At 45.5% G+C, this 23,763-nt stretch overlaps 1 protein-coding gene across 1 annotated transcript in view; it reads left to right on the top strand.

Moving 5' to 3' along the window:
• The window catches only part of LOC137651286 (retinoblastoma-binding protein 5 homolog), a 144,835-nt gene that overhangs the window by 68,516 nt on the left and 52,556 nt on the right, over nucleotides 1–23,763 (top strand). The window contains exons 6-7 of the mRNA XM_068384555.1: nucleotides 1,816–1,935; nucleotides 9,640–9,793. Coding sequence (XP_068240656.1) covers nucleotides 1,816–1,935; nucleotides 9,640–9,793 — 274 coding nt within the window. The remainder of the gene's footprint in view (nucleotides 1–1,815; nucleotides 1,936–9,639; nucleotides 9,794–23,763) is intronic.

Here is a 23,763-nt window from a genome sequence, read left to right as displayed (position 1 = left end):
TCTCAATATTAAAAGTGGTCCTTATGTTCTTTCTTTTCAGATAAACAATTTTTCTGCTTACTATGATTCTTATGCTTATTTGTTGGTTATCCTTTTTTTATACTTGTATAATTGCTGATTAACCTATTTTTATTTTATTGATTGTCAATACAGTAAACTAGTTCTTGTGAACCTTGCATCTCATTCGCCTGTGTCATTTTACTAGAAAATGGTTGAGCATTGCTTAAACTATGTATAATTTTAACATGAATAATCTTAATAGATTGTTCCTTGCTGCAAGCAAACTTTCATTGGTTTATGCTTTCCCCTAGTAGGGAGGACTTCATTCCCTATAGGGACGGTGGCGGATATACAAATTTCTTCCTATTCGGATATAAACCTTTGTCCAATCCAGTAATAGAACGAGGGAACTTGTCGGTATTTCATATCGACACAAGCGGTTCTTTTACAAACTTTGATTTACATAATATAGGGTGAGACCACTATATTGGCTTGTCTGTTATTCATACATAGGTATATGTACTCCTCGAGACTTTTTCCAGAGTGTGACTCTTCCCTGTAGGGGGCAGGAAGCACTAACATAGTCTTTGTTTAGATGAAATGATGTATGATGGTAACATCTTAGGTCTCTAGGTCTAGGCTGACCGGGAAATACCTTCTTGAGAGTACAGAACGTTTTGAGAATCCACAGATACAGTAATGCTCTGGTATACTTCCATCAGGACGACATGGCTTGAGGCTAAAAAACGGATTTTGAGCGAAGCGAAAAATCTATTTTTGGGTGAGATAGCCATGTCGTCCTGATGGACCCGCCCTTCCTTTTTCTTAAAAAGTGCTTTAGGACCCCTCCCTATATACAGTATCTGTAGCACCTCGTGTATCGCTACAAGGAATACAGATGGCGCCGTCGGCGGCGCTATGTACGCACTCGAAGCGAGATAGGAGAGGTGCCTTGCTAGCGGCTCTCCTTTCATTCTCGTTTTTCGTTTTCTTGCCACTTTGACCCCTTTGAAGTGTTAATTCTGTTCGGGGTGTAGATTGCTATGTGGCGTGTCAAGAATACGTCCTCTGATATTATGCGATATCCCTGGTTAAATTTAATTAGGGATATTTGCTCCAGGAGTTAGAATTCTGGATACCTTAAGGTAAATTCTCTGGGAATATCACCGTAGTCAAATATACCCAAGGAAGCTACCCTATAGGAACTTCCATCAGGACGACATGGCTATCTCACCCAAAAATAGATTTTTCGCTTCACTCAAAATCCGTTTTATGTTCCATACCTTTAACACCGTACCCGTCAAATCTGTAGATACGTGTTCTATACAGTACATCCAAGGTTAAAGTTCTAGGGATCTCAGAACGCATGGGCCCTACTGGGAGTAGGGTATTTTGTCACCTGAAATGAAACAATTTATTTTGGATATTTTAACTAAAAATTTTCAATACAAATTGTATTAGTATAACCTCATTTCGTGTTTTGAGCCCATTGTTACTTTAATATTTAAGATCAGCTTTTTTTATTTTAGATTTAGGATCATTTCTATATGCTTGTCTGTATTAAGCGTTCAAAATAGACACGTTATACCATAAACTATGAACTTTATTTTTTAAATGGATGAGGTACAGCATGCTCTTTTTCCATGTACAGTACTGTATAATAATAAGTGATATAAAAAGTAAATGAATAAAGAAAGATACAAAGAGTACAGTGTTCTCTATCCAAAACATGGTGCATTAAATTATTAGTAAGATAATAACCTTTTATTCAAGAACTTTTATTTTATTTAATATAATTTGGTGTTTCCATTGCAGATACTTTCTAGTGAATTCAGCTGATCGCGTCATACGAGTTTATGATGCACGTAAAGTTCTAAAATGTGGCAAAGATGATGATCCAGAACCTACTCAGAAACTTCAGGATCTTGTGAACAAGTAAGATAATGTTTATATATTCTGTAATTTTTTATACTAGTTCAAAAGAAAATTCTCTCTCTCTCTCTCTCTCTCTCTCTCTCTCTCTCTCTCTCTCTCTCTCTCTCTCTCTCTCTCTCTCTCTCTCTTTTTTTTTCTGAAAATTGAGGATTATTTAAATAAATTTGTACCTACAGTATTGTATTCCCATTTTGCTGTTTATGTATTGATAAAAGAAACATCAGCAATTGGTGCAACATACTTCCATGGAAGTAGTCTGTCATATTTTCTGCATTCTCTTATCTTTTTGGCAAGGGCAAAGAAGAAATTTTTGGGGTGACTAGAATCAGACTCCCAACACAGCAGAGGAAAAGAAATATTCAGGATTTGAAAATGTCTCAGAAAAGATATAAAGGAGCAAAGCTTATAAAAGTTAAGAAGAGCTTAGCTGGAACCTGTATTGTGAAAAGCAGCTAAATGGAGAGAATAATCATAAGGAAAGATTTTGGTATAATAAGACATTGGCTGAAGAGGTCAAGAAATTTTCATCAACTTCGTTGCTGTATTTTTTTTTCACTTTGAATAATATATAGATATATATATATATATTTTTTCAATATTAATCTTACCCGATGATCATGTAGCTGTCAACTCTGTTGCCCGACAGAAATCTACGGTCGGGATACGCCAGCGATCGCTATACAGGTGGGGGTGTACACAACAGCGCCATCTGTGAGCAGGTACTCAAGTACTTCTTGTCAACAAGAACTCAATTTTTTCCTCTGTCGTGCCTCCGGCTAGACCTACTTGGATACGCTGTTGATTCTGGAGTTATTGTTCACGATTTGGTGATGTATTTGCTCTAGAGTTTAGCCTTCGCTATTCAGGAAGCTTTATCTTTAGCTTAGCAAGCTTTTGGAATTAATTTGAATTAATTATGGTGACGAAGAGAGTATGGACTCTTTCACTTTTAAATGGCCGACCCTTCCCTTAGACGGAAGTGTTGGTGTCGAAGAGAGTATAGACTCTCTTTCACTTTTTATTTTATATCTCTCCGCCATTTATAGGCCTCTTCGATTAACTTTCCTTAAAAAAAAAAAAAAAATATGCGACCTTTCCTAATAGTAGGCGGTCCTTACTTGGAACCGAAGTTAATTAACATTGAGCTCGTCATATCGTTTTTCCTGTTAAGAATTTATGCTATTTTAATTTTATGTTTTTGAAAGAATTTCTTTGATAAGTCTCGTACTGTTTTCAAAGTTGAACTAACGTTTTGTTTAGTCTCCGCAGTTGTTGACGTTCAGAACGTTCAACTTGCGCTCTATCGTTACGATAGAGAGAGAGAGTATTCACGGTTTCACGTTGCAGTAAGAGTAAACCGATTCTAGCGTTTCGTTCATTCTTTCTTAGCTTAAATGGTTTTAATTCTAATAAAGGAACTTTTTATTTGGGAAACCTTTCAGTTTTTTTCCTTTAACAAATAATATGTTTTAACGATATATATAATTGGGCTCATCTCTCAGGTTCTAAGTCAAGAGAGAGAGAGAGAGAGAGATAGAGACGGAGGGAGAGAGAGGAGGATAAACGTTTCGTTCAAGCGGGTAACGTTGTTCTCGTTTTTTTTTTGCTCTTCTCCCTAGTCGATAGAGGGGAAGAAGGTAAAACGTTTCTAGAGTTTTATTCTTGTTCCCAGGCTTTATGCGGTGAGAGATTTTAAACGTAGTTTATTTGATCTAGTGTTTAGTCTCTTTTCCAGCCACTGAATTCTTTATCTTTCATTATGTTTTTCTGTTACATTGTAATACTGTTTTCGCAATTACTACCTTTTAATGAAGGATAGGATTGCGTGTTTCAGGTACAAACCACTTAAAGTTTCGAGTTCAGTGAAATAAGTGCAAACAGAAAATCAAAAGTGATAAAGTGATATGCGCAAAGTGTTACAGTGTTGCGTTCGAGGGTTCGTCTGTTCGTGCCAGTTGTTCACCTAGTCCGATACCTCTTACAAGCTCCCAAGCCCAGGGGAGAAGTAATGTCGAAGGACTTATGGGTTCCTCAGGCCTTGATCGACGAACAGACGTTTCCCTCTGTGGTTTCGGGTGTATCTACACACGTTGCCGACGTGATCACCCCACCCACACAAAGACGAGAAAGCCCATTTATTCCTCGTCTGCGGAAGAGGTTTCTCGCAGAAACCATGGACCAAATCTTGCAGCTTTTAAGTGCAAGTCGGTCCCTTCCGCGCAAGTCCAACGGCCTAGGTGTAGCCACTGGGTCAGTTCGGACTCGCTGCAGTACGACAACTGCACACCTCCTAAGAGAGGCTAGGTGGTACCGCAACAGGCAGTAACTCCGTCTGTTGCCGCACCAGCTGTTTTAGACCCTCAGTCACAACGGACAGTAGCTCCGTTTGTTGTTGTCTTTCATAGACCCTAGTGGTCCATGCTGCAGACTACACAGTCTCAGCTTGCTCCTTCATGCAGGAGTATCATGCTGGAAGGTTGACAATGCAGCCTGTTTACCTACAACCCGCCGAGGTTGTGCGCTCAGCAGATACTGCGGCTGCCTGCTCCCACACCACACCTGTGAGAGCTCCTCCACCGATGCGCAGTCCTCACTGCCAGACGCATGTTCTTGCTGCACCATCTGCTAACATGCGTGAGCTGCCGCATCAGGAGTTGCCGGGTTCCAGCACTATGCGGCATTCTCCTCAGCCCATGCAGCATGCTCTGCAGACCTTACAGCATGCTCCGCATACCATGCAGCATGAGCCGCATACCATGCAGCATGAGCCGCATACCATGCAGCATGAGCCGCATACCATGCAGCATGAGCCGCAGGCCTTACCTCATGCTCTGCATACCATACCGCATGCTCTGCATACCTTACAGCATGCTCTGCATACCTTACAGCATGCTCTGCATTCCTTACAGCATGCTCTGCATACCTTACAGCATGCTCTGCATACCTTACAGCATGCTCTGCATACCTTACAGCATGCTCTGCATACCATACCGCATGCTCCTCAACCCACCGCAGCCCCTCCCACGCACCAGCACTCTGCTTTTGTTGTTGCCAGCTCCCACACTCCGACTGCAGAGAAGGTTGACGATGCACCCGTGGGCCTACACCTCCCACGGTTGTGCGCCCGGCATGGCTTCATGCTCTCACACTCTTGTTGTGAGAGCTCCTCCACCCATGCACAGTCAACCCTGCCAGATGTATGATGACTCCCACACACAGAGCACTCCGTTGCCGTGCGGGAGCTACCACAAGCTGCCGTGTTTTGACACGGTGTGTCAGCCTCCGCAACACACTGTGGTTACCGCCACTCGCCAGCAGCAAACTAGTCAGGCAGGAGTTGAGGCTTCCCCACACATCTTTGGTTGTTGCCAACTCACAAACTGTCATGCAGTTACATGACGTTGCCTTCTGGTCTGCTACTTATACACCAGTGCTGTATGTCCTCACGCTCCTGTTGTGGTTGACAGTTCAGTTTTTGACAGTTCACAGACTGTCAAGCAGTTTCATAACGTTGCCTTCTGGTCTGCTGCTTTTGCACCAGTGAAACCCTCACTGAGAGAACTTAGCTTTTCTCGGATATGGTTCCTGTAGATGAGAAAGTGCTGTTCTCCCTCCTTCTGATATTCCCTTGAGGACTCTGTCATTTGGAGAGGAGCCTTAAGCTGCTTAGCCTCCTATGGACTTTTATTTAAGCATAACATGCTTCCAGGGAGGGTAAATGGTTCCGCTTCAGTCGCTAACCCCGTCTGTTGCCACACCTGCTCCCATAGACCTTGAGCTTTGTTGCAAGACATGCAGTCCAAGCTTAGTCCTTGATAGAGAATTTTTTTTTTACGGAGTCAGTGTGTCACTGGGAAGACGTTCAACAACCAGCAGAGGTGACTTGTTGTGACGCAGTGCGGCAACCTCAGCAACCCGATAAGGAGTTGTCTGTACTACCCAGACAGTCTAGACAGTTTCGGGTTGTCGCTGTACTTCCTCGCTTCCCCATGGTTGACAGTTCACAGACTGTGCAGCAGTACCATGATCTTGTGTCCGGCTCCGTCAGACGACTGGCTTTTAAGAGCTCCCACAAGTCGTCGCTGTCTGGAGAATCTCAGATGGACTATGGATCTGACCAAGGAACTGGGCCTCCTGGTCAATTTAGAGAAGTCCCAGCTCGTCCCATCCCAGACCATTGTCTACCTGGGTATGGAGATTCAGAGTCGAGTTTTTCGGGCTTTTCCGTCGGCCCCAAGGATCAACCAAGCCCTAGAATGCATCCAGAGCATGCTGAGAAGGAACCGATGCTCAGTCAGGCAGTGGATGAGTCTAACAGGGACACTTTCATCGCTGGCCCTGTTCATCGAGTTAGGGAGACTCCACCTCCGCCCCCTTCAGTATCATCTAGCTGCTCACTGGATAAAGGACATGACGCTAGAGACGGTCTCAGTTCCTGTTTCCGAAGAGATGAGGTCTACTCTAACGTGGTGGAAGAACAGCTTTCTTCTCAAGGAAGGTCTACCTTTGGCTGTTCAGAACCCCGACCGCCGTCTCTTCTCGGACGCATCAGACACGGGCTGGGGTGCAACATTGGACGGACAGGAATGCTCGGGAACATGGAATCAGGAGCAATGGACACTTCACATCAATTGCAAGGAGTTGTTGGCGGTTCATCTGGCCTTGATAAACTTCAAGTCCCTCCAGCTAAACAAGGTGGTGGAGGTGAACTCCGACAACACCACAGCCTTGGCTTACATCTCCAAGCAGGGAGGGACTCATTCGAGGAAGTTGTTCTAGATCGCAAGGGACCTCCTCATCTGGTCAAAAGATCGAAAGCTCACGCTGGTAACGAGGTTCATTCAGGGCGATATGAATGTCATGGCAGATCGCCTCAGCCGGAAGGGTCAGGTCATCCCCACAGAGTGGACCCTTCACAAGAATGTTTGCAGCAGACTTTGGGCCCTGTGGGGTCAGCCAACCATAGATCTGTTCGCTACCTCGATGACCTAGAGGCTCCCGTTGTATTGTTGTCCGATTCCAGACCCAGCAGCAGTTCACGTGGATGCTTTTCTGCTGGATTGGTCCCATCTCGACCTGTATGCATTCCCGCCGTTCAAGATTGTCAACAGGGTACTTCAGAAGTTCGCCTCTCACAAAGGGACACGGCTGACGTTGGTTGCTCCCCTCTGGCCCGCGAGAGAATGGTTCACAGAGGTACTGCAATAGCTGGTCGACATTCCCAGGACTCTTCCTCTAAGAGTGGACCTTCTACGTCAACCTCACGTAAAGAAGGTACACCCAAACCTCCACGCTCTTCGTCTGACTGCCTTCAGACTATCGAAAGACTCTCAAGAGCTAGAGGCTTTTCGAAGGAGGCAGCCAGAGCGATTGCCAGAGCAAGGAGGACATCCACTCTCAGAGTCTATCAGTCTAAATGGGAAGTCTTCCGAAGCTGGTGCAAGGCCAATGCAGTTTCCTCAACCAGTACCACTGTAACCCAGATTGCTGACTTCCTGTTACATCTAAGGAACGTAAGATCCCTTTCAGCTCCTACGATCAAGGGTTACAGAAGTATGTTGGCAGCGGTTTTCCGCCACAGAGGCTTGGATCTTTCCACCAACAAAGATCTACAGGACCTCCTTAGGTCTTTTGAGACCTCAAAGGAACGTCGGTTGTCCACTCCAGGCTGGAATCTAGACGTGGTCCTAAGGTTCCTTATGTCATCAAGATTTGAACCTCTCCAATCAGCCTCTTTTAAGGACCTCACATTAAAAACTCTTTTCCTCGTGTGCTTGGCAACAGCTAAAAGAGTAAGTGAGATCCACGCCTTCAGCAGGAACATAGTTTTCACATCTGAAACGGCTACATGTTCCTTGCAGCTCGGTTTTTTGCTAAAAACGAGCTTCCTTCATGTCCTTGGCCTAAGTCGTTCGAGATCCCAAGCCTGTCCAACTTGGTGGGGAACGAACTGGAGAGAGTACTTTGCCCAGTTAGAGCTCTTAGGTACTACAGTATCTAAAAAGGTCAAAACCTTTACGAGGACAATCAGAAGCCTTATGGTGTGCTATCAAGAAGCCTTCTCTTCCAATGTCTAAGAACTCAGTTTCTTACTACATCAGGCTTCTGATTAGGGAAGCACATTCTCATCTGATGGAAGAAGACCTTGCTTTGCTGAAGGTAAGGACACATGAAGTGAGAGCTGTGGCTACTTCAGTGGCCTTCAAACAGAACCGTTCTCTGCAGAGTGTTATGGATGCAACCTATTGGAGAAGCAAGTCAGTGTTCGCATCATTCTATCTCAAAGATGTCCAGTCTCTTTACGAGAACTGCTACACCCTGGGACCATTCGTAGCAGCGAGTGCAGTAGTAGGTGAGGGCTCAGCCACTACATTCCCATAATCCCATAACCTTTTTAACCTTTCTCTTGAATACTTTTTATGGGTTGTACGGTCGGCTAAGAAGCCTTCCGCATCCTTGTTGATTTGGCGGGTGGTCAATTCTTTCTTGAGAAGCGCCGAGGTTAGAGGTTGTGATGAGGTCCTTTAGTATGGGTTGCAGCCCTTTATACTTCAGCACCTAAGAGTCGTTCAGCATCCTAAGAGGACCGCTACGCTCAGTAAGGAAGACGTACTTAATAAAGGCAGAGTAATGGTTCAAGTCGTCTTCCTTACCAGGTACTTATTTATTTTATGTTATTTTTGAATAACTAATAAAATGAAATACGGGATACTTAGCTTCTTTGTTAACATGTATGCTGGTCTCCACCCACCACCCTGGGTGTGAATCAGCTACATGATCATCGGGTAAGATTAATATTGAAAAATGTTATTTTCATTAGTAAAATAAATTTTTGAATATACTTACCCGATGATCATGAATTTAAGGACCCGCCCTTCCTCCCCATAGAGAACCAGTGGACCGAGGAGAAAATTGAGTTCTTGTTGACAAGAAGTACTTGAGTACCTGCTCACAGATGGCGCTGTTGTGTACACCCCCACCTGTATAGCGATCGCTGGCGTATCCCGACCGTAGATTTCTGTCGGGCAACAGAGTTGACAGCTACATGATCATCGGGTAAGTATATTCAAAAATTTATTTTACTAATGAAAATAACATTTTTTTTATATAATGATAAGCTATTGTGCCTCATGTATATCCTCTACTGTTTGGGTAAGCTTTATCCTTGCCAGGGTATAAAGATAAAGTTTGGGTGATATAAAAGAAAAATCTCTTAACTTTACTATGCCATGAATGTAATTATGTTAAACAACATTAAGCCCATTTGTTTTGACAGCAGTTGCTGTTATGGTAGTTTTTGCATTGAGTGATTTCTCAAAGAATATATGGAATGAAGCACTCTACTCCATTTACAAAATTTTCAGACTTGTTTTTGATTAGCTGCGGTGGAATGTCTACAATCTTGCCACTCAATATGTATTCCAAAGTTGCTTGATATATAAGACGAAAAGGAATTTTAGACTGTTCGATAGGCATTGTATTCTCGTGCCACTGTTTCTAAAATTGTCATGTTTACCAGGTTACCATCTTTTTCTCTGGATATTGGTGAACTGAGATAATGAAATATGGGAAAAGATTAGGTCTCAACCTATTTGTAACAGGTAGTAGATTGGTAATTTATTATGTGATGTTAACACAGAAATCATTCCCCTCATCATAGAATACCTGAGAAACCAAGTGGCTTATTTTGAATTTCTATTACAGAACCATGTGGAAAAAATGTTGCTTTTCTGGAGATGGTGAATATATATGTGCTGGATCTGCAAGGCAACATTCACTCTATATATGGGAACGCAGTATTGGTAATCTCGTTAAAATTCTTCATGGCACTAAAGGAGAAATGTTACTAGATGTTGTGGTATGTATTAAAACTTGAAATATAATAGGTGTCTATTTAAACTTGAAATACAATAGGTATGTATTGAAACTTTATTTGAAAAATAATAGTTATGTACTGAAACTTGAAGTACAGTATTTGTATGGTATTAAGCTGCTCTCAAGAAAATTAAGACCATTGACTTGTAGGATAAATTTTTAAGGAAAAAAAGTTGAGCAGTATAGTCTAGAAAATATATTCATAAGGGGAACAGGTACAACAGTCTTCAATAAGAATGGACAGTAAATTGTCCCATTTTTAATTACACATTTGTTCCAACACGGAGTACTTACCTCGAACTACTTTCTTAAGAGTATCTGGGATCTCCTCCCAACTGACCAGAATTTGGTGTAGTTTACCCTACTCCCGTTTTCTATATGGGGTAACCTTTGGCGGAGTGATACGCGCCATGAGGCGACCCGGGGTCAGAGAGCATGCTTGCTCAGGTCTCGATCTCCAGTAAGTTTCTGGTCGCTTTGCGATAACATCCCAACGCGCTCTCCTTACCCAGAGCGACCCTTTGTGTCCCCGACCCCCTTTGTGTCTCACGCGGTTCCCACGTGGTCCCTTTGTGCTCCTCCTTATCCTTTTCCCTCTATGTTCCTGTGTCTCGCGGTGCCTTACTAGTGCGTTATGGAGCATCCCCGTCGTTGCCCTGGGCCTATTGCCGTAAAATCGTGTGGCGCCTTCCTCTCAAAGCCAAAGCCTGAAGTTGACCCGCACTCCTTGAGTTCTTCTTGTAGGGGCAGTGTGTGTTCCGTTCCCCTACGGCCACGAGTCCGGAGTGCGAGTCCTGGAACGAGGTGCAGTGGGTGCGCTACGGCACCAAGAAAAAGAAGTCTTCTAGGAGATTGCCTAGGAAACCGAGCGTCTCTTCGCCTCTTGCTTCGCCCGACGCATCTTCGGACAGAGTCTCTCCTCCGCCTTCCCCTACCCAGAGTAGGGGATGAGGTAAGTCAGTTGCGGGGAAGAGGCCTGTGGCCCTTTCCTAGGAGTCTGATTTACCTGATAGTGGGGTTGTGTCGTTAATCCAGGCAAGTGGGGGGCCTGAGGGAGGGACGGGAGTGTGTTCGGGGGACGGAGCCCTGGTGCAAGCAGGGCCCGTCTCGTCGGACAATCCTATGTGGGGAAAAACTGCTTCAGCCTCTTTGCCCCCCTCTTGGGCATGTGTTTCAGGTACTTCCGCAGCCGAGAGTGCCGCCGAGAGGAAGACTCGACGCCGTCAGACCCCCTCGCGTGGGCGCCTCCGAAGACGCCCTTCAGATCACCCTTGAGGATGGAAGAGGAGTTCGAGACCTGGTTCCCCAGCGAGGAGCTCCCCCGCTCCCCTCCAATGCCTTCAGCTACGTTCCCGTCCGTCTTCCTGGAGCCTTCGTCGCCGACCGAGCGACGCGTGGACCCACCAGCAACGCGGTGCAACTCAGGCCCTTCAGTGAGGTCCTACAAGTCTTCGGGCTCCTCGGTCGAGGCCTACTCCTACTCCTCGGAAGACGGAGCCCCGAGGGACCATAGAAGATGGCAAGATAGGCCTCGCAGGAGACGGTCACGCTCACGATCCCGTTCCAGATCCCGCCACGTTGGGAGGCGCTCTAGATCCCCCGGTAGGAAGTATAGGAGAAGCGACTCCCTGGGGGAAGTATGGGTGCGGGTCGTCATTCCACGTAGCTAACTCCTGGAGGCGTCAGCAGTCCCGGGCACCTCGGGCTGGCTCCCAAGGGCTCGCTCGCCAGTGAGGTACGTCCCCAGCAGCAGGTACGATTGACGGAGGGAGTCATCTCTTCAGGCCCCAAGGGACAGGCATAAGTCCGCGAAGGTTCCGACTCCATCCGCCCAGCGGAGAGAGTCGCCCCTTCGGTCTGGCAGCCGCGTCCCGGCCTCCAAATCAACATTGAGTCGACCGGAACGAGAGAGACTCCTTCCTTCTACGAGCAAGCCCGCAGACCCTTGGACCTCCGTAAGCAGAGATAAGTCCAGGACGGAGGCCTCCATCCCTGCAGCGATGCCTGTCCTACACCCTGAACTGCCGAGACTGGACCACTCCAGGAAGATGCCTCCTCCCTGTGCGGCTCCCCAGTTGGAGGACCTCCGTCACAAGCAGCGGAGCGTCCGACGGAGAATATAGATGACGCCGTAGAAGGTTCGGTAGCGGAAGTTTCGGCCTACAGGAGAGTGGTAGGCCTCATTAGGCGTCCCCACAGGCTGGACGAACCTGAGCCCTCCCCTGACGAAGTCTGGCTCTCGAGCCTCAGCAGGCTGGTGGATGCACCTGTGCAACAGAGGCCCTCACTAGCCCTTCCTTTGGCTAGGGATGTTAGGCTGGGTATGGCTCACGTTGACAGGATCGTGGCCAACCACGCGGAAGCTCCCAAGAGCCAGAGCGCCTCCAAACTTCTCCAGGGCCTAAAGACCCAGAGCCGTTTCTACCTTTCCAAAGGACACCGCGCGGGTCCCTGTACGGTGGAGCCAGCAGTCGCCATCCTGGGACAAGGAGCAGCAGAAGAGAGGGCTACCACTGCCCCGGTTTGTTTCTCCCCTTTGGAAACTTCCATGATGGAGGAGCTAGCCAAGGACCTGGTACACGTATCATCGTGGCTAGATTGGTGGGCCTCCACGCTGGTGGGGTTTCAGTCCTCGCACGATCTCGCAGTCCCGGAGAACCAGGCCTTGGTGAAGGAGCTGATTATCTCGGGAGGTAAGGCCCTAAAGTTCCTCTCTTACCAGTCCATCGCGCAGGCCGCCAATTGGATACTGCGGAAGAGGGACACTGTGCTCAACAAGCTCATCAGGAGGCTCCCGGACAGAGAAGCGAGGTCCCTGAGGAGCCTACCCCTGTGGGACGACTCAGTGTTCCCCCTGAAGGCAGTGGAGGAGACGGTAGAGAGGGTCAGGAAGCTAAAAGATGCGGGAGAACCCAGACCCCCTCCAGCGAGAAGACCTGCCCATAGAAGGACACCCTTCGGCGTCTCTCTCCCTCCTCGGGCCTCACCTAGCCAGCCCAGGAGAGATGCCCCTACTACGGCCTGGCCTCAGTCCTCGCAGCCCCCCCGTAGAGGAACGCCTGCTGCGCAATCAGCCTTCAGGCCTTCCTATTCGGCTGCCAGAAGAGGTCGTTCAGGCTGCGCCTCTCGAAGGAGGTAGGGAGAGAGGCCCCCTACTCCCGCCGAAGCCTCAGCTGGGGGGATGCCTCAAACGTTCTTGGCAAGCATGGCGAGACCACGGAGCAGATCTGTGGACCGTAGCAGATCTGAAAGAAGGGTACAGGTTGCCCTTCCTGGCGGACCCCGCCTCTGATATCAGATCTGCAGGCGGAGTGGTTGGCACCCAAAGACCCCTTGAGAAGGATGGCCCTACAAGAAGAGGTCTCTGCGATGCTGGCGAAAGGGGCAATAGAACCAGTCAAGAACCCGGGTCCAGGGTTCTACAGCAGACTCTTCCTGGTGGAGAAAGCGACAGGGAGCTGGAGACCAGTCATAGACCTCTTAGCCCTCAACAGGTTCGTGTGCAAGACCGACTTTAAGATGATCACTCCGAAGTCGGTCCTAGTGGCCTTGAGGGAGGGAGACTTCATGATGTCCATAGACCTCAAGGACGCATACTTCCAAATCCCTGTTCACCCCTCCAGCAGGAAGTACCTAAGGGTAAAATGGGGTACCCAAACGTAGCAGTTCAAGACCCTCTGCTTCGGTCTGTCCACAGCCCCTCAGGTTTTCACGAGGGTCTTCGCAACAGTCTCAGCCTGGGCACACGAACAGGGCATCTGCCTGATTCGGTACCTGGACGACTGGTTGTTGCTTTCAGGGGAAGTACTGAGGGAGCAAGGCGCGAAGCTCCTGCAGTTCTGCAATGTCCTAGGTATCATCATCAACCTGGAGAAGTCCCAACTGATACCCTCCACCAGGATGAACTACCTCGGAATGGTCCTGGACTCCTGGTTGGCGAGAGCCTTCCCTTCCACGGAGAGACTGGACAACTTGGACCAGATCTTCCGGCCCTTCCTGTCTGACCAGCCCAGGAGAGCCAAGGACTGGCAAAGACTGATAGGCCACCTCGTGTCGTTAGAGAAGCTAGTCCCCCAGGGGAGACTCAAACTCAGAGGAGTACAATGAAACCTGAAGGAGACCTGGAGCTAGAGAGACTCCCCGCACAAGGTGGTCCTGATGTCCCCGGAGACGAAGGAAGTCCTAGAGTGGTGGCACGACAGATCGAACACCCTCAAAGGAATGCCCTTCGCAGCCCACCCTCCGGAGATGCTCCTGTTCACGGACGCATCCAAGGAGGGTTGGGGTGCTCATCTCCTCGACAGAACAGCAAGAGGGAGATGGTTAGCCGAGGAGAAAAACCTGCACATAAATGTGCTAGAAATGATGGCAGTGCGAAAAGCGTGCCTCGAGTTCGTCCATCGGCTCCGGGGAAACACCGTGGCACTGATGTGCGACAACGCCACGGTGGTGGCCTACATAAAGTAGCAAGGAGGACTAAAATCGAAGGAGCTGTGCGATCTCACAATGGAGTTACTGGAATGGGCCAAAGTAGAGCAGATCAAGATCTCAGCCAGATTCACCCCAGGGAAGAGAAACGTCCTGGCCGACGGCCTCAGCAGAATGGGTCAAGTGGTCCTTGCACCCGGAAGTGGCCAAGACTCTCATTCAGAAGTGGGGCTTTCCAGTGATAGACCTCTTCCCCACGAGACTGAACGCACAGCTCCCCTTGTTTTGTTCTCCTGTGCCAGATCCGGAGGCGGCGTTCGAGGACGCCTTCCAACACCCTTGGAACAACCTCGACGTTTACGCCCTCCCTCCCTTCGGGATGCTCAGGCAAGTCCTCAACAGGGTGAGGCGAGCGGACAACCTGTGGATGACTTTGGTAGCGCCCTGGTGGCCGGAGAGAGTGGTTCGCGGATCTAAAGGAACTGGCGCGCCTTCCACCTTCTCCGGCAACCGCACTTTCAAAGGTTCCACGAAAACCCTCGGTCCCTCTGCCTTCACACGTGGAGGTTATCGAGCACCTCCTGAGGAGAGAAGGATATTCGGCGAAGACGGCAACAAGGATGTCAGGGTACTTGAGATGTTCGTCAGCCGCAGTATACAGTGAGCCCTCGCTACTTCGCGGTTCGACTATCGCGGATTCACGACTTCGCAGATTGTTTTCATAACGCATGTATGTACACTGTACATATATCGCGGATTTTCCGGAAATTTCGAAAATAGCCGCGATATATGAAGACCCCAAATATTTCGTTAATTCCATTAATAATTAGTAATATCTGCTCTTACTGATGGTTCATTGCATTACATATGACATATAATTCAGTACAGAAAGAAATAAAACACGAAAAGAGAATGTGATCATACGATAATTCAGTATACGTAGTAAAATTAAATCGAACATGAAACGCAAATCAGATGCAGTCCGACTTTGTTATATTTGAATGGTGTAAGGCTGCTGATGGCTACTACCACAAATGTAATGGATATGCATCTTTTCCATGAATCTTTTGTATGTATACGTACGTAGTACTGCATCCAATGATATTCTTTGTTGCAAAAATCACATCTCGAATAAGCGTACATATCCTACAACAAAACAAGCGTAAAATAGCGTACGTAAAGCATACTGTATATAGTACCTTGTATTTGAATTTGAAACTACTACGTAGCATGTAAGACGGACTGTGATTGGTTCCAGTGCTGATAGATGACGAATCAGCTCCCAAGTTTTGTAATCTAGCCTGTGATTGGTGTTTTGACCGCTTCTCCGATCCGCAGCATCTTCTCGCGGCCACTTTGTTTGCCGCTCTCTCGCCGGGTAGATGCTGCTACGTTACTGTGTAACTTTAATCTGTGCTGTGCGTGACTGTTTGAAGTTGAACTTTTTGTTGAACTTTCTGTTTAACCCCTACAATGGCTCCCAAGCGTTCTGCTTCTACTAAGGCTGGTAGTGAGCCTAAACGCCACCGAAAAATGATGACGATTGCTGAGAAGGTGACACTTCTCGATATGTTGAAAGAAGTCAGAAGTTACGCGGCCTCAGCCCGCCATTTTGGAGTGAACGAATCCACCGTTCGCTACATTAAGAAGGACGAGGCGAACATTAGAAAGACGGCTGCCATCACCTTTAGCAGGTCAGCAAAGCGAGTCGTTACCGCTCGTAATAAACCGATCGTCCGTATGGAAGGTGCTTTAGCAGTCTGGATTGCCGACTGCCGGAAGAAGAACATAGCCTTGGATACGAACACCATCCAAACCAAGGCTTTGGGTTTGTATGAGAATTTTGCGGCAAAGGAACCTCAAGACAACGATGGCGACCATGCTGAAGAAGACGAAGATGATGTACTAGATGAACCTCAAGCAGGGACATCCAGTGATTCCCAGCCTCAGAAACAACGTTTTTCCGCCAGCAAAGGATGGTTCGCGAAGTTTCAAAACGCTTCGTCCTGAAAAGCGTTTCCTTGCATGGCGAGGCTGCTTCCGCTGACACTACCTCTGCTGAAACTTACGCTAATGAGACATTTAAGAACATTATCACTGAAGGTGGATACAAGCCCGAACAAGTGTTTGATATGGATGAGACCGGCTTGTTTTGGAAGAGAATGCCGTCGCGAACTTTCCTGTTCAAAGAAGAAGTCAAAGCCTCTGGCTTTAAAGCATTCAAAGATTGTGTTACCCTCATGATGTGTGGCAATGCTGCTGGATTTTTGCTAAAGCCGGGGCTTATTTACAAATCGAAAAACCCTCGCGCTTTGAAAAATAAAGATAAGAATCTCCTTCCCGTGTACTGGATGCATAATCCAAAAGCATGGATTACGAAGATGCTGACCTCCAACTGGTTCCCCAGTGTTTTATCCCACAAGTCAGTAAATATCTCTTAGAGAAGGACTTGCCAATTAAGATCCTTCTCCTTATGGATAACGCTGGTGGACACGCAACTGATCTGTCGCATGAGGGCATTCAGGTTGAGTTCCTGCCACCCAACACGTCATTAATTCAACCGATGGACCAGGGGGTTATCAGGGCGTTCAAGGCCCTCTACACAAAGAATACCTTGGCGGACCTCGTTGCGTGTGTGGATGCTGCCCAAAATGATGAGGATGAAACATTCAATTTGAAGGCGTACTGGCGGAAGTACACAATAGCCACGTGCCTGCAGAACATCCAGAAAGCACTGAAAGAAATGAAACCTGCAACTGTTAATGCGAGCTGGAAGAAGTTCACATTGTTTACGATGTATACTACAAGTGAGCATGATCGACTACCTTTTTTCCTCTGCCCCCTCTTTTCTCCATTCACTGAATGTTGTTAGAAAGAGGAAGGATATTCAAAGAAACATTGACAAGGTAAAACCATCAGTCTCAACCTTAGTGAACTTGCTTAAAACCATAAGGTCTTCCAAGTTCCCTCCCTTGGCACTTTCATGCCAGAGGAATTTTTATGTCCACTCAAGCACCCATCTGAGACATTGTTAATATGGTACCCCGTGTGCCTAGCGACATATTACCTAACCTCCCCTCAATTTTCTTGAGTTCCAAAAGGCAGAACATGGAGGTAGTAGCTATGTCTGCCATTCAGACCTGTTCCTGATTGGACCACTGGTAGGGGGCAGTATCACGCTTCTTGACAGAAAATCTGCATGCTGAGAGCGCTCTAAAACAAATTGAAGACCTCTAGAGGTCACGAGCCAAGGCTTGGGAATTCTTCCTTCATCAGACAGTCTCCCTTTGGGGCAACTACAATCTAATAAGATGCAATGTTGTCTTAGTTAGATGCACTAAACAAATCTCTTCTAGGGGCACTGCTTGAGGATCTCAAACTACGTGGACTGCCCCTCTCATTTTTTTTTCAATTAGATGTAGCCGCAGCCTTAGAAATCATGGAAAGTCGATCAGGCTTTTCCTATGACAAGAACTGGGGCACCAAGAATGCCTGCCCTTCAACTACCCCAAAGGAATTCGCCTTTTTAAGCAGGTCAACCAGCAAAAATGACTTTTTCATCCTGCAGACTTTCAACAGCCTTGGAGGTAAAACCCTTAGTCAATCTTTGCCATAGAGGACACTCTTCTGATTGCAGAGGTTGTGGTCACAGAGGCTCCCACTAGGGAGGGCATATCCTCCAACTTATCACCCGTAGGGGGATTCCTACAAACTTACTGGCGCAGGTGGCAGCTCCTTGCAACCGATTCCTGAACCATGAATGCACTGTGTTCACGATATCGAGTCCCATTTGTAGCCTATCCAGTCCCTGATCATTGAAGGCTGAGTAAAGAATCTCTTCTTAATAGAGAAGGTATCTAGGACATTAATCAAAGAAGTCGTAGAGGAAGTCTTAGACGACTTTCTGGGCTTCTTCAGCAATCTTTTATTAGTGGAAATGCTGACGGGAGGCTGGAGACCTGTCATAGATTTGTCCCATTTGATTCTGATTGTTTTACAAACAAGGTTAAAAATAGAGACTTCGGCCTCTGGTATTCAAACCATCAGAAAAACAACTTCCTTCTGCCATTGACCTAAAAGATGCATGTGTTCAAGTCCCCATCCATCCTGTCTCAAGAAAATACTTAGGGTTTCCCTTTCGAGATAGAATTTTCCACTGCAATGTGCAATGCTTCAGCCTATCAATAGCATCTTAGATGCCAAGAACATAGGGCTTCTGAAATATCTGAACAACTGGCTTCTCCTAGCAGTGTCTTGAATCCTGCTTATAAAACACAGTTTCCTTGACTTCTGCAAGGAGTTGGAGATTCAACTAAATCTAGAAAAGTCCAGTCTCGTCATCCAACAGTCCATCAGATATCAAGGCATAGATATCACCTTAGCCCAGGTCGACGGGGTAGCAAGATTCAGATATGTGGCAGAAAGCTTCTTGGTAGGAAAATCACTTCATGCCTGTTTTTGGCCAAAGCTCCTAGAACACCTCACCTCATTGGAGAAGTTAATCCCCTTCGGGAAAGTGCATCTTCGCTCGGGGCAGTGGTCTCTGAAGAGCTAGTGGTCTCAAACATCCAACTATCCTACAATCCTGTGGTTGGTGCCTCAAAAGGTTGTGACAAATTTCCAATGATGATTGAGAAAGTATAACCTGTTAGCAGGAACACTCCTTTAGGTCTCTCTCCCAAAATACATTATACTCTTGGATGCTTCATGCCAAGGGTGGGGCACTCATCTAGGAAGAGAGCAGTTTTCAGACCAGGTCTGTTCAGAAAAATAAGGCTTTTTCACATCAACCACTTAGAAATGATTATGAGAGCATATAAATCTGGAAACCCTGGCATTCCACAAGAACCACAAAACTTCCTCAGAGACTGTAGTGTTAATGAGCAACAGCTAGATGGTTATAACCTACATCTCGAAATGGAGACATTCTCCCTCCTTCTATGCCAACAAGCAGTGGAGATGCAACATTGGGCATAGAACAATGCAGTGTCCCTCTTGGCAAGGTTTATCCCCAGGAAGGGGAATGTCATTGCAGACCATGATTGACCAAGGACAACAGCTGGTTCTAAATCGTCTTTTGCTTCCCCTAGTGGCAAAGAAGCTTTTGACCTTGTGTGGTTGCCTGTCAATAGATATATTCACCACTCACCTGAACACCAAACTCTCGGTATATTGCTCTCCAGTCTCAAACCCAGCGGCAGCGATGAAAGTTGCCTTCCAGCACCCGTGGGACGAACTAGACTTTTATGTCTTTGCGCTTTTTTTGTCTGGTTGGTCAGGTCTTGAACAGAGTCCAAACATCCCTAAAGGTCAAAATTATGATAATAGCCCCAAAGAGGGCAACAGCAGAGTGGTATCCAGACCTGCTGGAACTTCTCACGGAAATCCGAAGAGAAATCCCAGAATGGCCAAACCTACTGTGTCAACCCCATGTAAGAAAGTTCCAAGAGGCAGTTCCCTGGCTGTCTTTTCACGGTTGGAGACTATGCAGCATCTCCGAAAGAGAGGCTTTTCAAGATTTACTGGAAAACAACTTTCCAGATACCTCTGAAAGTCATTGCAGCAGTCTACATAACCAAATGGAAAACATTCTATGGTTGGATTTGTGTCGTAGGGGGAATATTGCTCCACTCAAAGCTACTATTCCCGATGACCGACTTTTTGGCGTTCCTGAGGAACAAGAAATCCCTTTCAGTCACTGCGGTGAAGGGTTACTGATTGACCTTGAGTCATGTTTTAAGACTAAAAAGGCCTCCTCTTCATGGGAACTTTCTGCTCTCAAAACTTTTCAGAGTTTTGCTCTTCTAAGAACCCAGATGGTGATGCCTGTCTCGATTGCTTGCGGTTGCCACCTCTCACCATCTGCCCCTGAGTCTCGTGAACTATAACCATCTGAACAGACTTGACTGGAACTTGAACCCCCTTCCTGGTTTTAAGAAGCCAATAATGTTGAAAGGCAATACCATCCCTAGGGCCAGGGGAATGGCAGTGTATATTAGGACTGAGTACCCTGCTTCTCATAAGTCCTGCTATGAATGTGGATGTCGTGAGATTCAGGTAATAAAAGTTTATGACAGGCATAACAACTTCTATTTGTGTTCGATCTACCGGAATCCAGACATGGATGATTCTATCTTTGATTGTCTTCTTGCTATTATGGCTAAGATACAAGAAGATGATAGAAAGGCCTCTTTTGTCTTTGTTGGTGATTTCAATGCTCACTCCTACCGATCACCATGGCTCAAGAGCTTTAGACTTTACCTCTGAATCAGGCTGTGAACAAATCATAAGTGAAGCTACTCACAGGTCTGAGAACTGCTTGGACTTTGTATTCACCGGCTCCCCCCAGCGTTATAACAAGTAAGGTTGATTCTCTAGGCGGGTTATCTGTTCATGCCTTGATTTCATTAGTAGTGAAGATTGAGCAGCCTGTCCCTAGTGTTTCATACTTGTGTAAGATTTTATGAAATCTCTAGTAGACTGGAATGGGGTTTTGCAGGATCTTTTGGGCTTGCATTGGTCACAGTTGTTTAGTAGTGTTGATCCTGTTGTCCCTTTGAATGAGAATCTAGTAAACAATTGATAGGCGTATCCCTTCGCGTGTGCTAAAGTACCGAGAGAAGGAGAAACCATGGTTCATTGATGACTGTAGTTGTGCTTATTTGGAGAAGCAGGAGGCCTATCATCTTTGGAAGGGTAACAGATCAGTTTTGACCTTGAATAATTATATACAGCTTAGAACTTTTGCTCAGAGAGTTTATGCTTCAATTGAAAAGCAATACAATTTAACCATAAAAGAAAAACCATACAAGAAACTCTTTCTGGTATAACCCAGGAGCATAAGTGGTGGACTACTCTTAAATCTGCAATCTTTGATATAGATGCAACAGTTCCTCCTTTAATTGAACCTATTGGCTCTATCACTCACTGTCCAAAGGAAAAGGTAACCCTTTTGGTCGATGTGTTTGACAGTAAGCAGAGTTGAGAAACTCGAACTTCCTCATTCCTGTTTTCCTGAGGCTAAACTAACTAGTTTAGCTTTTCGATCTCATGAAGTTAAAGCTCTCTTGATGGACCTTGATGCTTAGAAGGTGTAGACCTAAATGGTATTTTTCCTTAGTTTTTTTATGAAGACTGCAGATTTCTTAGTTCCATAGTTATCTGGTATTTTGCACAAGTTAGCAAAAAGAGGAGCTTTTAGCACTTGTTAGAGAATTGGTAATGTTACTCCACTGTGTAAATGTGTTTATGGTAGCTCAAGTCCAACTGATTACCGCCCAATTTCCGTAACTCCCATATTATCTAAAGATTTTGAATGTCTTTTGGTAAAATGTCTTAGTAGGTTTACTGAAGGTAATCATCTGTTCCCTAGCTTGCAATTTGGTTTTCGTAAAGGCCTTGAAGCATGTGATGCCCTTCTTACAATCTCCAATGCTGTACAGAAATCCCGTGATCGTAGTCAGGAAGTTCGTATGATTAGCCTTGATCTTAGAGCTGCCTTTGACTGTGTTAATCATGAGGCCCTTGTGTTCAAACTCAAACAGTTGGGAGTGGGTGGGTTGTTTCTTAGCATTGTTATTGTATTTTTAAGTAATAGTTCGCAAATTGTTAATTGTGAGCACAGACCACTCCAAGAAGAAGGTATCCAAAAATTCAGTTTCCTTATGACTAAGAAAAACAATTATGAGAGCATATAAATCCTCAGGGAAAGCATTTCCTGGGATCCCCCTTAGTGCACATGATGTGCGGGATCTTGCTGCAACCCTGGCGCTCTGCAAGAACCACCCAGTAGCCCAAGTTCTCAGAGCTGGTGTCTGTAAAAGACAACATTTTCACAGATCACTACCTGAAAGATTGTTCTCTCAGATCTTTAAACACTTTCTTTAAGCCCTATTGTTGCAGCTCAACAATTAGTCTAGCTTAAGCTTTTACAGGACACCTAATTATTTATCAAAGCATCAGTTAGCCTACATTATCAGGGTATGAAATGTGGATCTAGTCTGATTGTACTCATGAGACAGATATGGAGTACTTGCTTGGATTGCACCATGATGCAGGTAAGAATAACATAATCTCATTTATGAATGATTATACGTAATACTTGATACACAGATTTTGATTGATGCGTGATTTTTATATAGCTTATATAAAGTATTGGATACTATAAACCTTCCTCTTTACGAGCCGGTTGTATTGTCGTTACGTACTTGTAATTGTCATAGATAGTGAATACCTCTTAAGAGAGATTTCCCCCACCTATGGAAGATTCCCATTTAAATGACTCAGAAGTCTGTATCTGCGTAGAAATAAACAACAAATTTCAAAAGTAATTTGTATTTTAGGCAAAAGTCCTGCCTCAACCACCCTTCCAATCTTTGACTAGAATAGAGTGAAGCCAACTGGCAGCCATACATGACACTCCACATTAGCGTGGTTGCTAGGTTACCAATCAATGGTACAGCAGAGCCCATTTTCTTTTATTTTTATCTAGTCGTAGAAAATGGAACCACGAGTAACCCATTTAGATGACTCAGGTTTGTTTAGCTTAGAAAAATCCATTTTTTTTTTTTTTTTTTAAATATGTAGTATTTTCTTAGCAAGCATATGAGCTTAGAGCCAAATTTCCATAATAGATATGAATTTGAATAAGGGGGGAGAGAAATTTTATGGGTAAAAGACTGGGAAATCTTATAAGCTTTTATGGTGTTGTATTCCAGTTTGGCATTTATAGCAGCAATATGCAATTCATTTATTTTATTCTTCTTTTCCTCTAAAGTACATGTCTGCATTACAGTATCTCTCACTTGTCTTACCTAGCTCAGACCACTCTGTAGAGCTAAAGGTTCTTTGCCAAACCTTTTAGCCTAAGCTTCTGTGCGCTCTCTTTTATATTCTATTTCCTTTGGTCTCTTATTTAGTTATCTAACTTTTTAAACTTTGCCATGCCCTAGTTACTACCCCCATAAGACCAGCCCTATAAAAGCAGTATTATTCAAGGGAGTTAAATTCCTGTGGAATTAATAGATTTCAAGTGAATGTATTTAAGGCACATGAAAAACATGAGGATGAAGAAAGAATTCACTGATCAGTGCAGTATGAGAATGTCCTTCAAAATAATTTTCCTGTAGTGGACAAATTTTACTGGGCAGCCATACCTGTCACAATGTTGTACACATTGAAAAAAAAATCCTTCTCATTCCTTCCTTGAGATTTCCAATAGTTAAAAATACTATACTGTAAAATGCTATTTTCTTGAAGCCCTGTAGGCGTGGTACTATTTCCAATATGTATTGAACTGCTCACTGTAGAGGTTATAAAAGGTTCTGTGCATTGTACTTTCATCCTGGGCATATTGCTTTTCTACTTTTTTCCTTTCATTTCTTGTCCATTTCCTTTGGTCACTCAAAACTGTCTGTACAACTTCTTCATCTTATCTATGCCTTAATTTTCCTCCGTCTTTGTTAAGATTTTGTATTTTTCTTACCCCCTTGAAGTATTAACAGCTGGACACTTCACCTACCATTA

This window comes from Palaemon carinicauda, chromosome 12, assembly GCF_036898095.1.
Source record: "Palaemon carinicauda isolate YSFRI2023 chromosome 12, ASM3689809v2, whole genome shotgun sequence".
In the NCBI taxonomy this organism is placed as follows: Eukaryota; Metazoa; Arthropoda; class Malacostraca; order Decapoda; family Palaemonidae; genus Palaemon; species Palaemon carinicauda.
The sequence above is the reverse complement of the archived record's forward strand: the minus strand, read 5'-3'. Positions and strand labels throughout refer to the sequence as shown.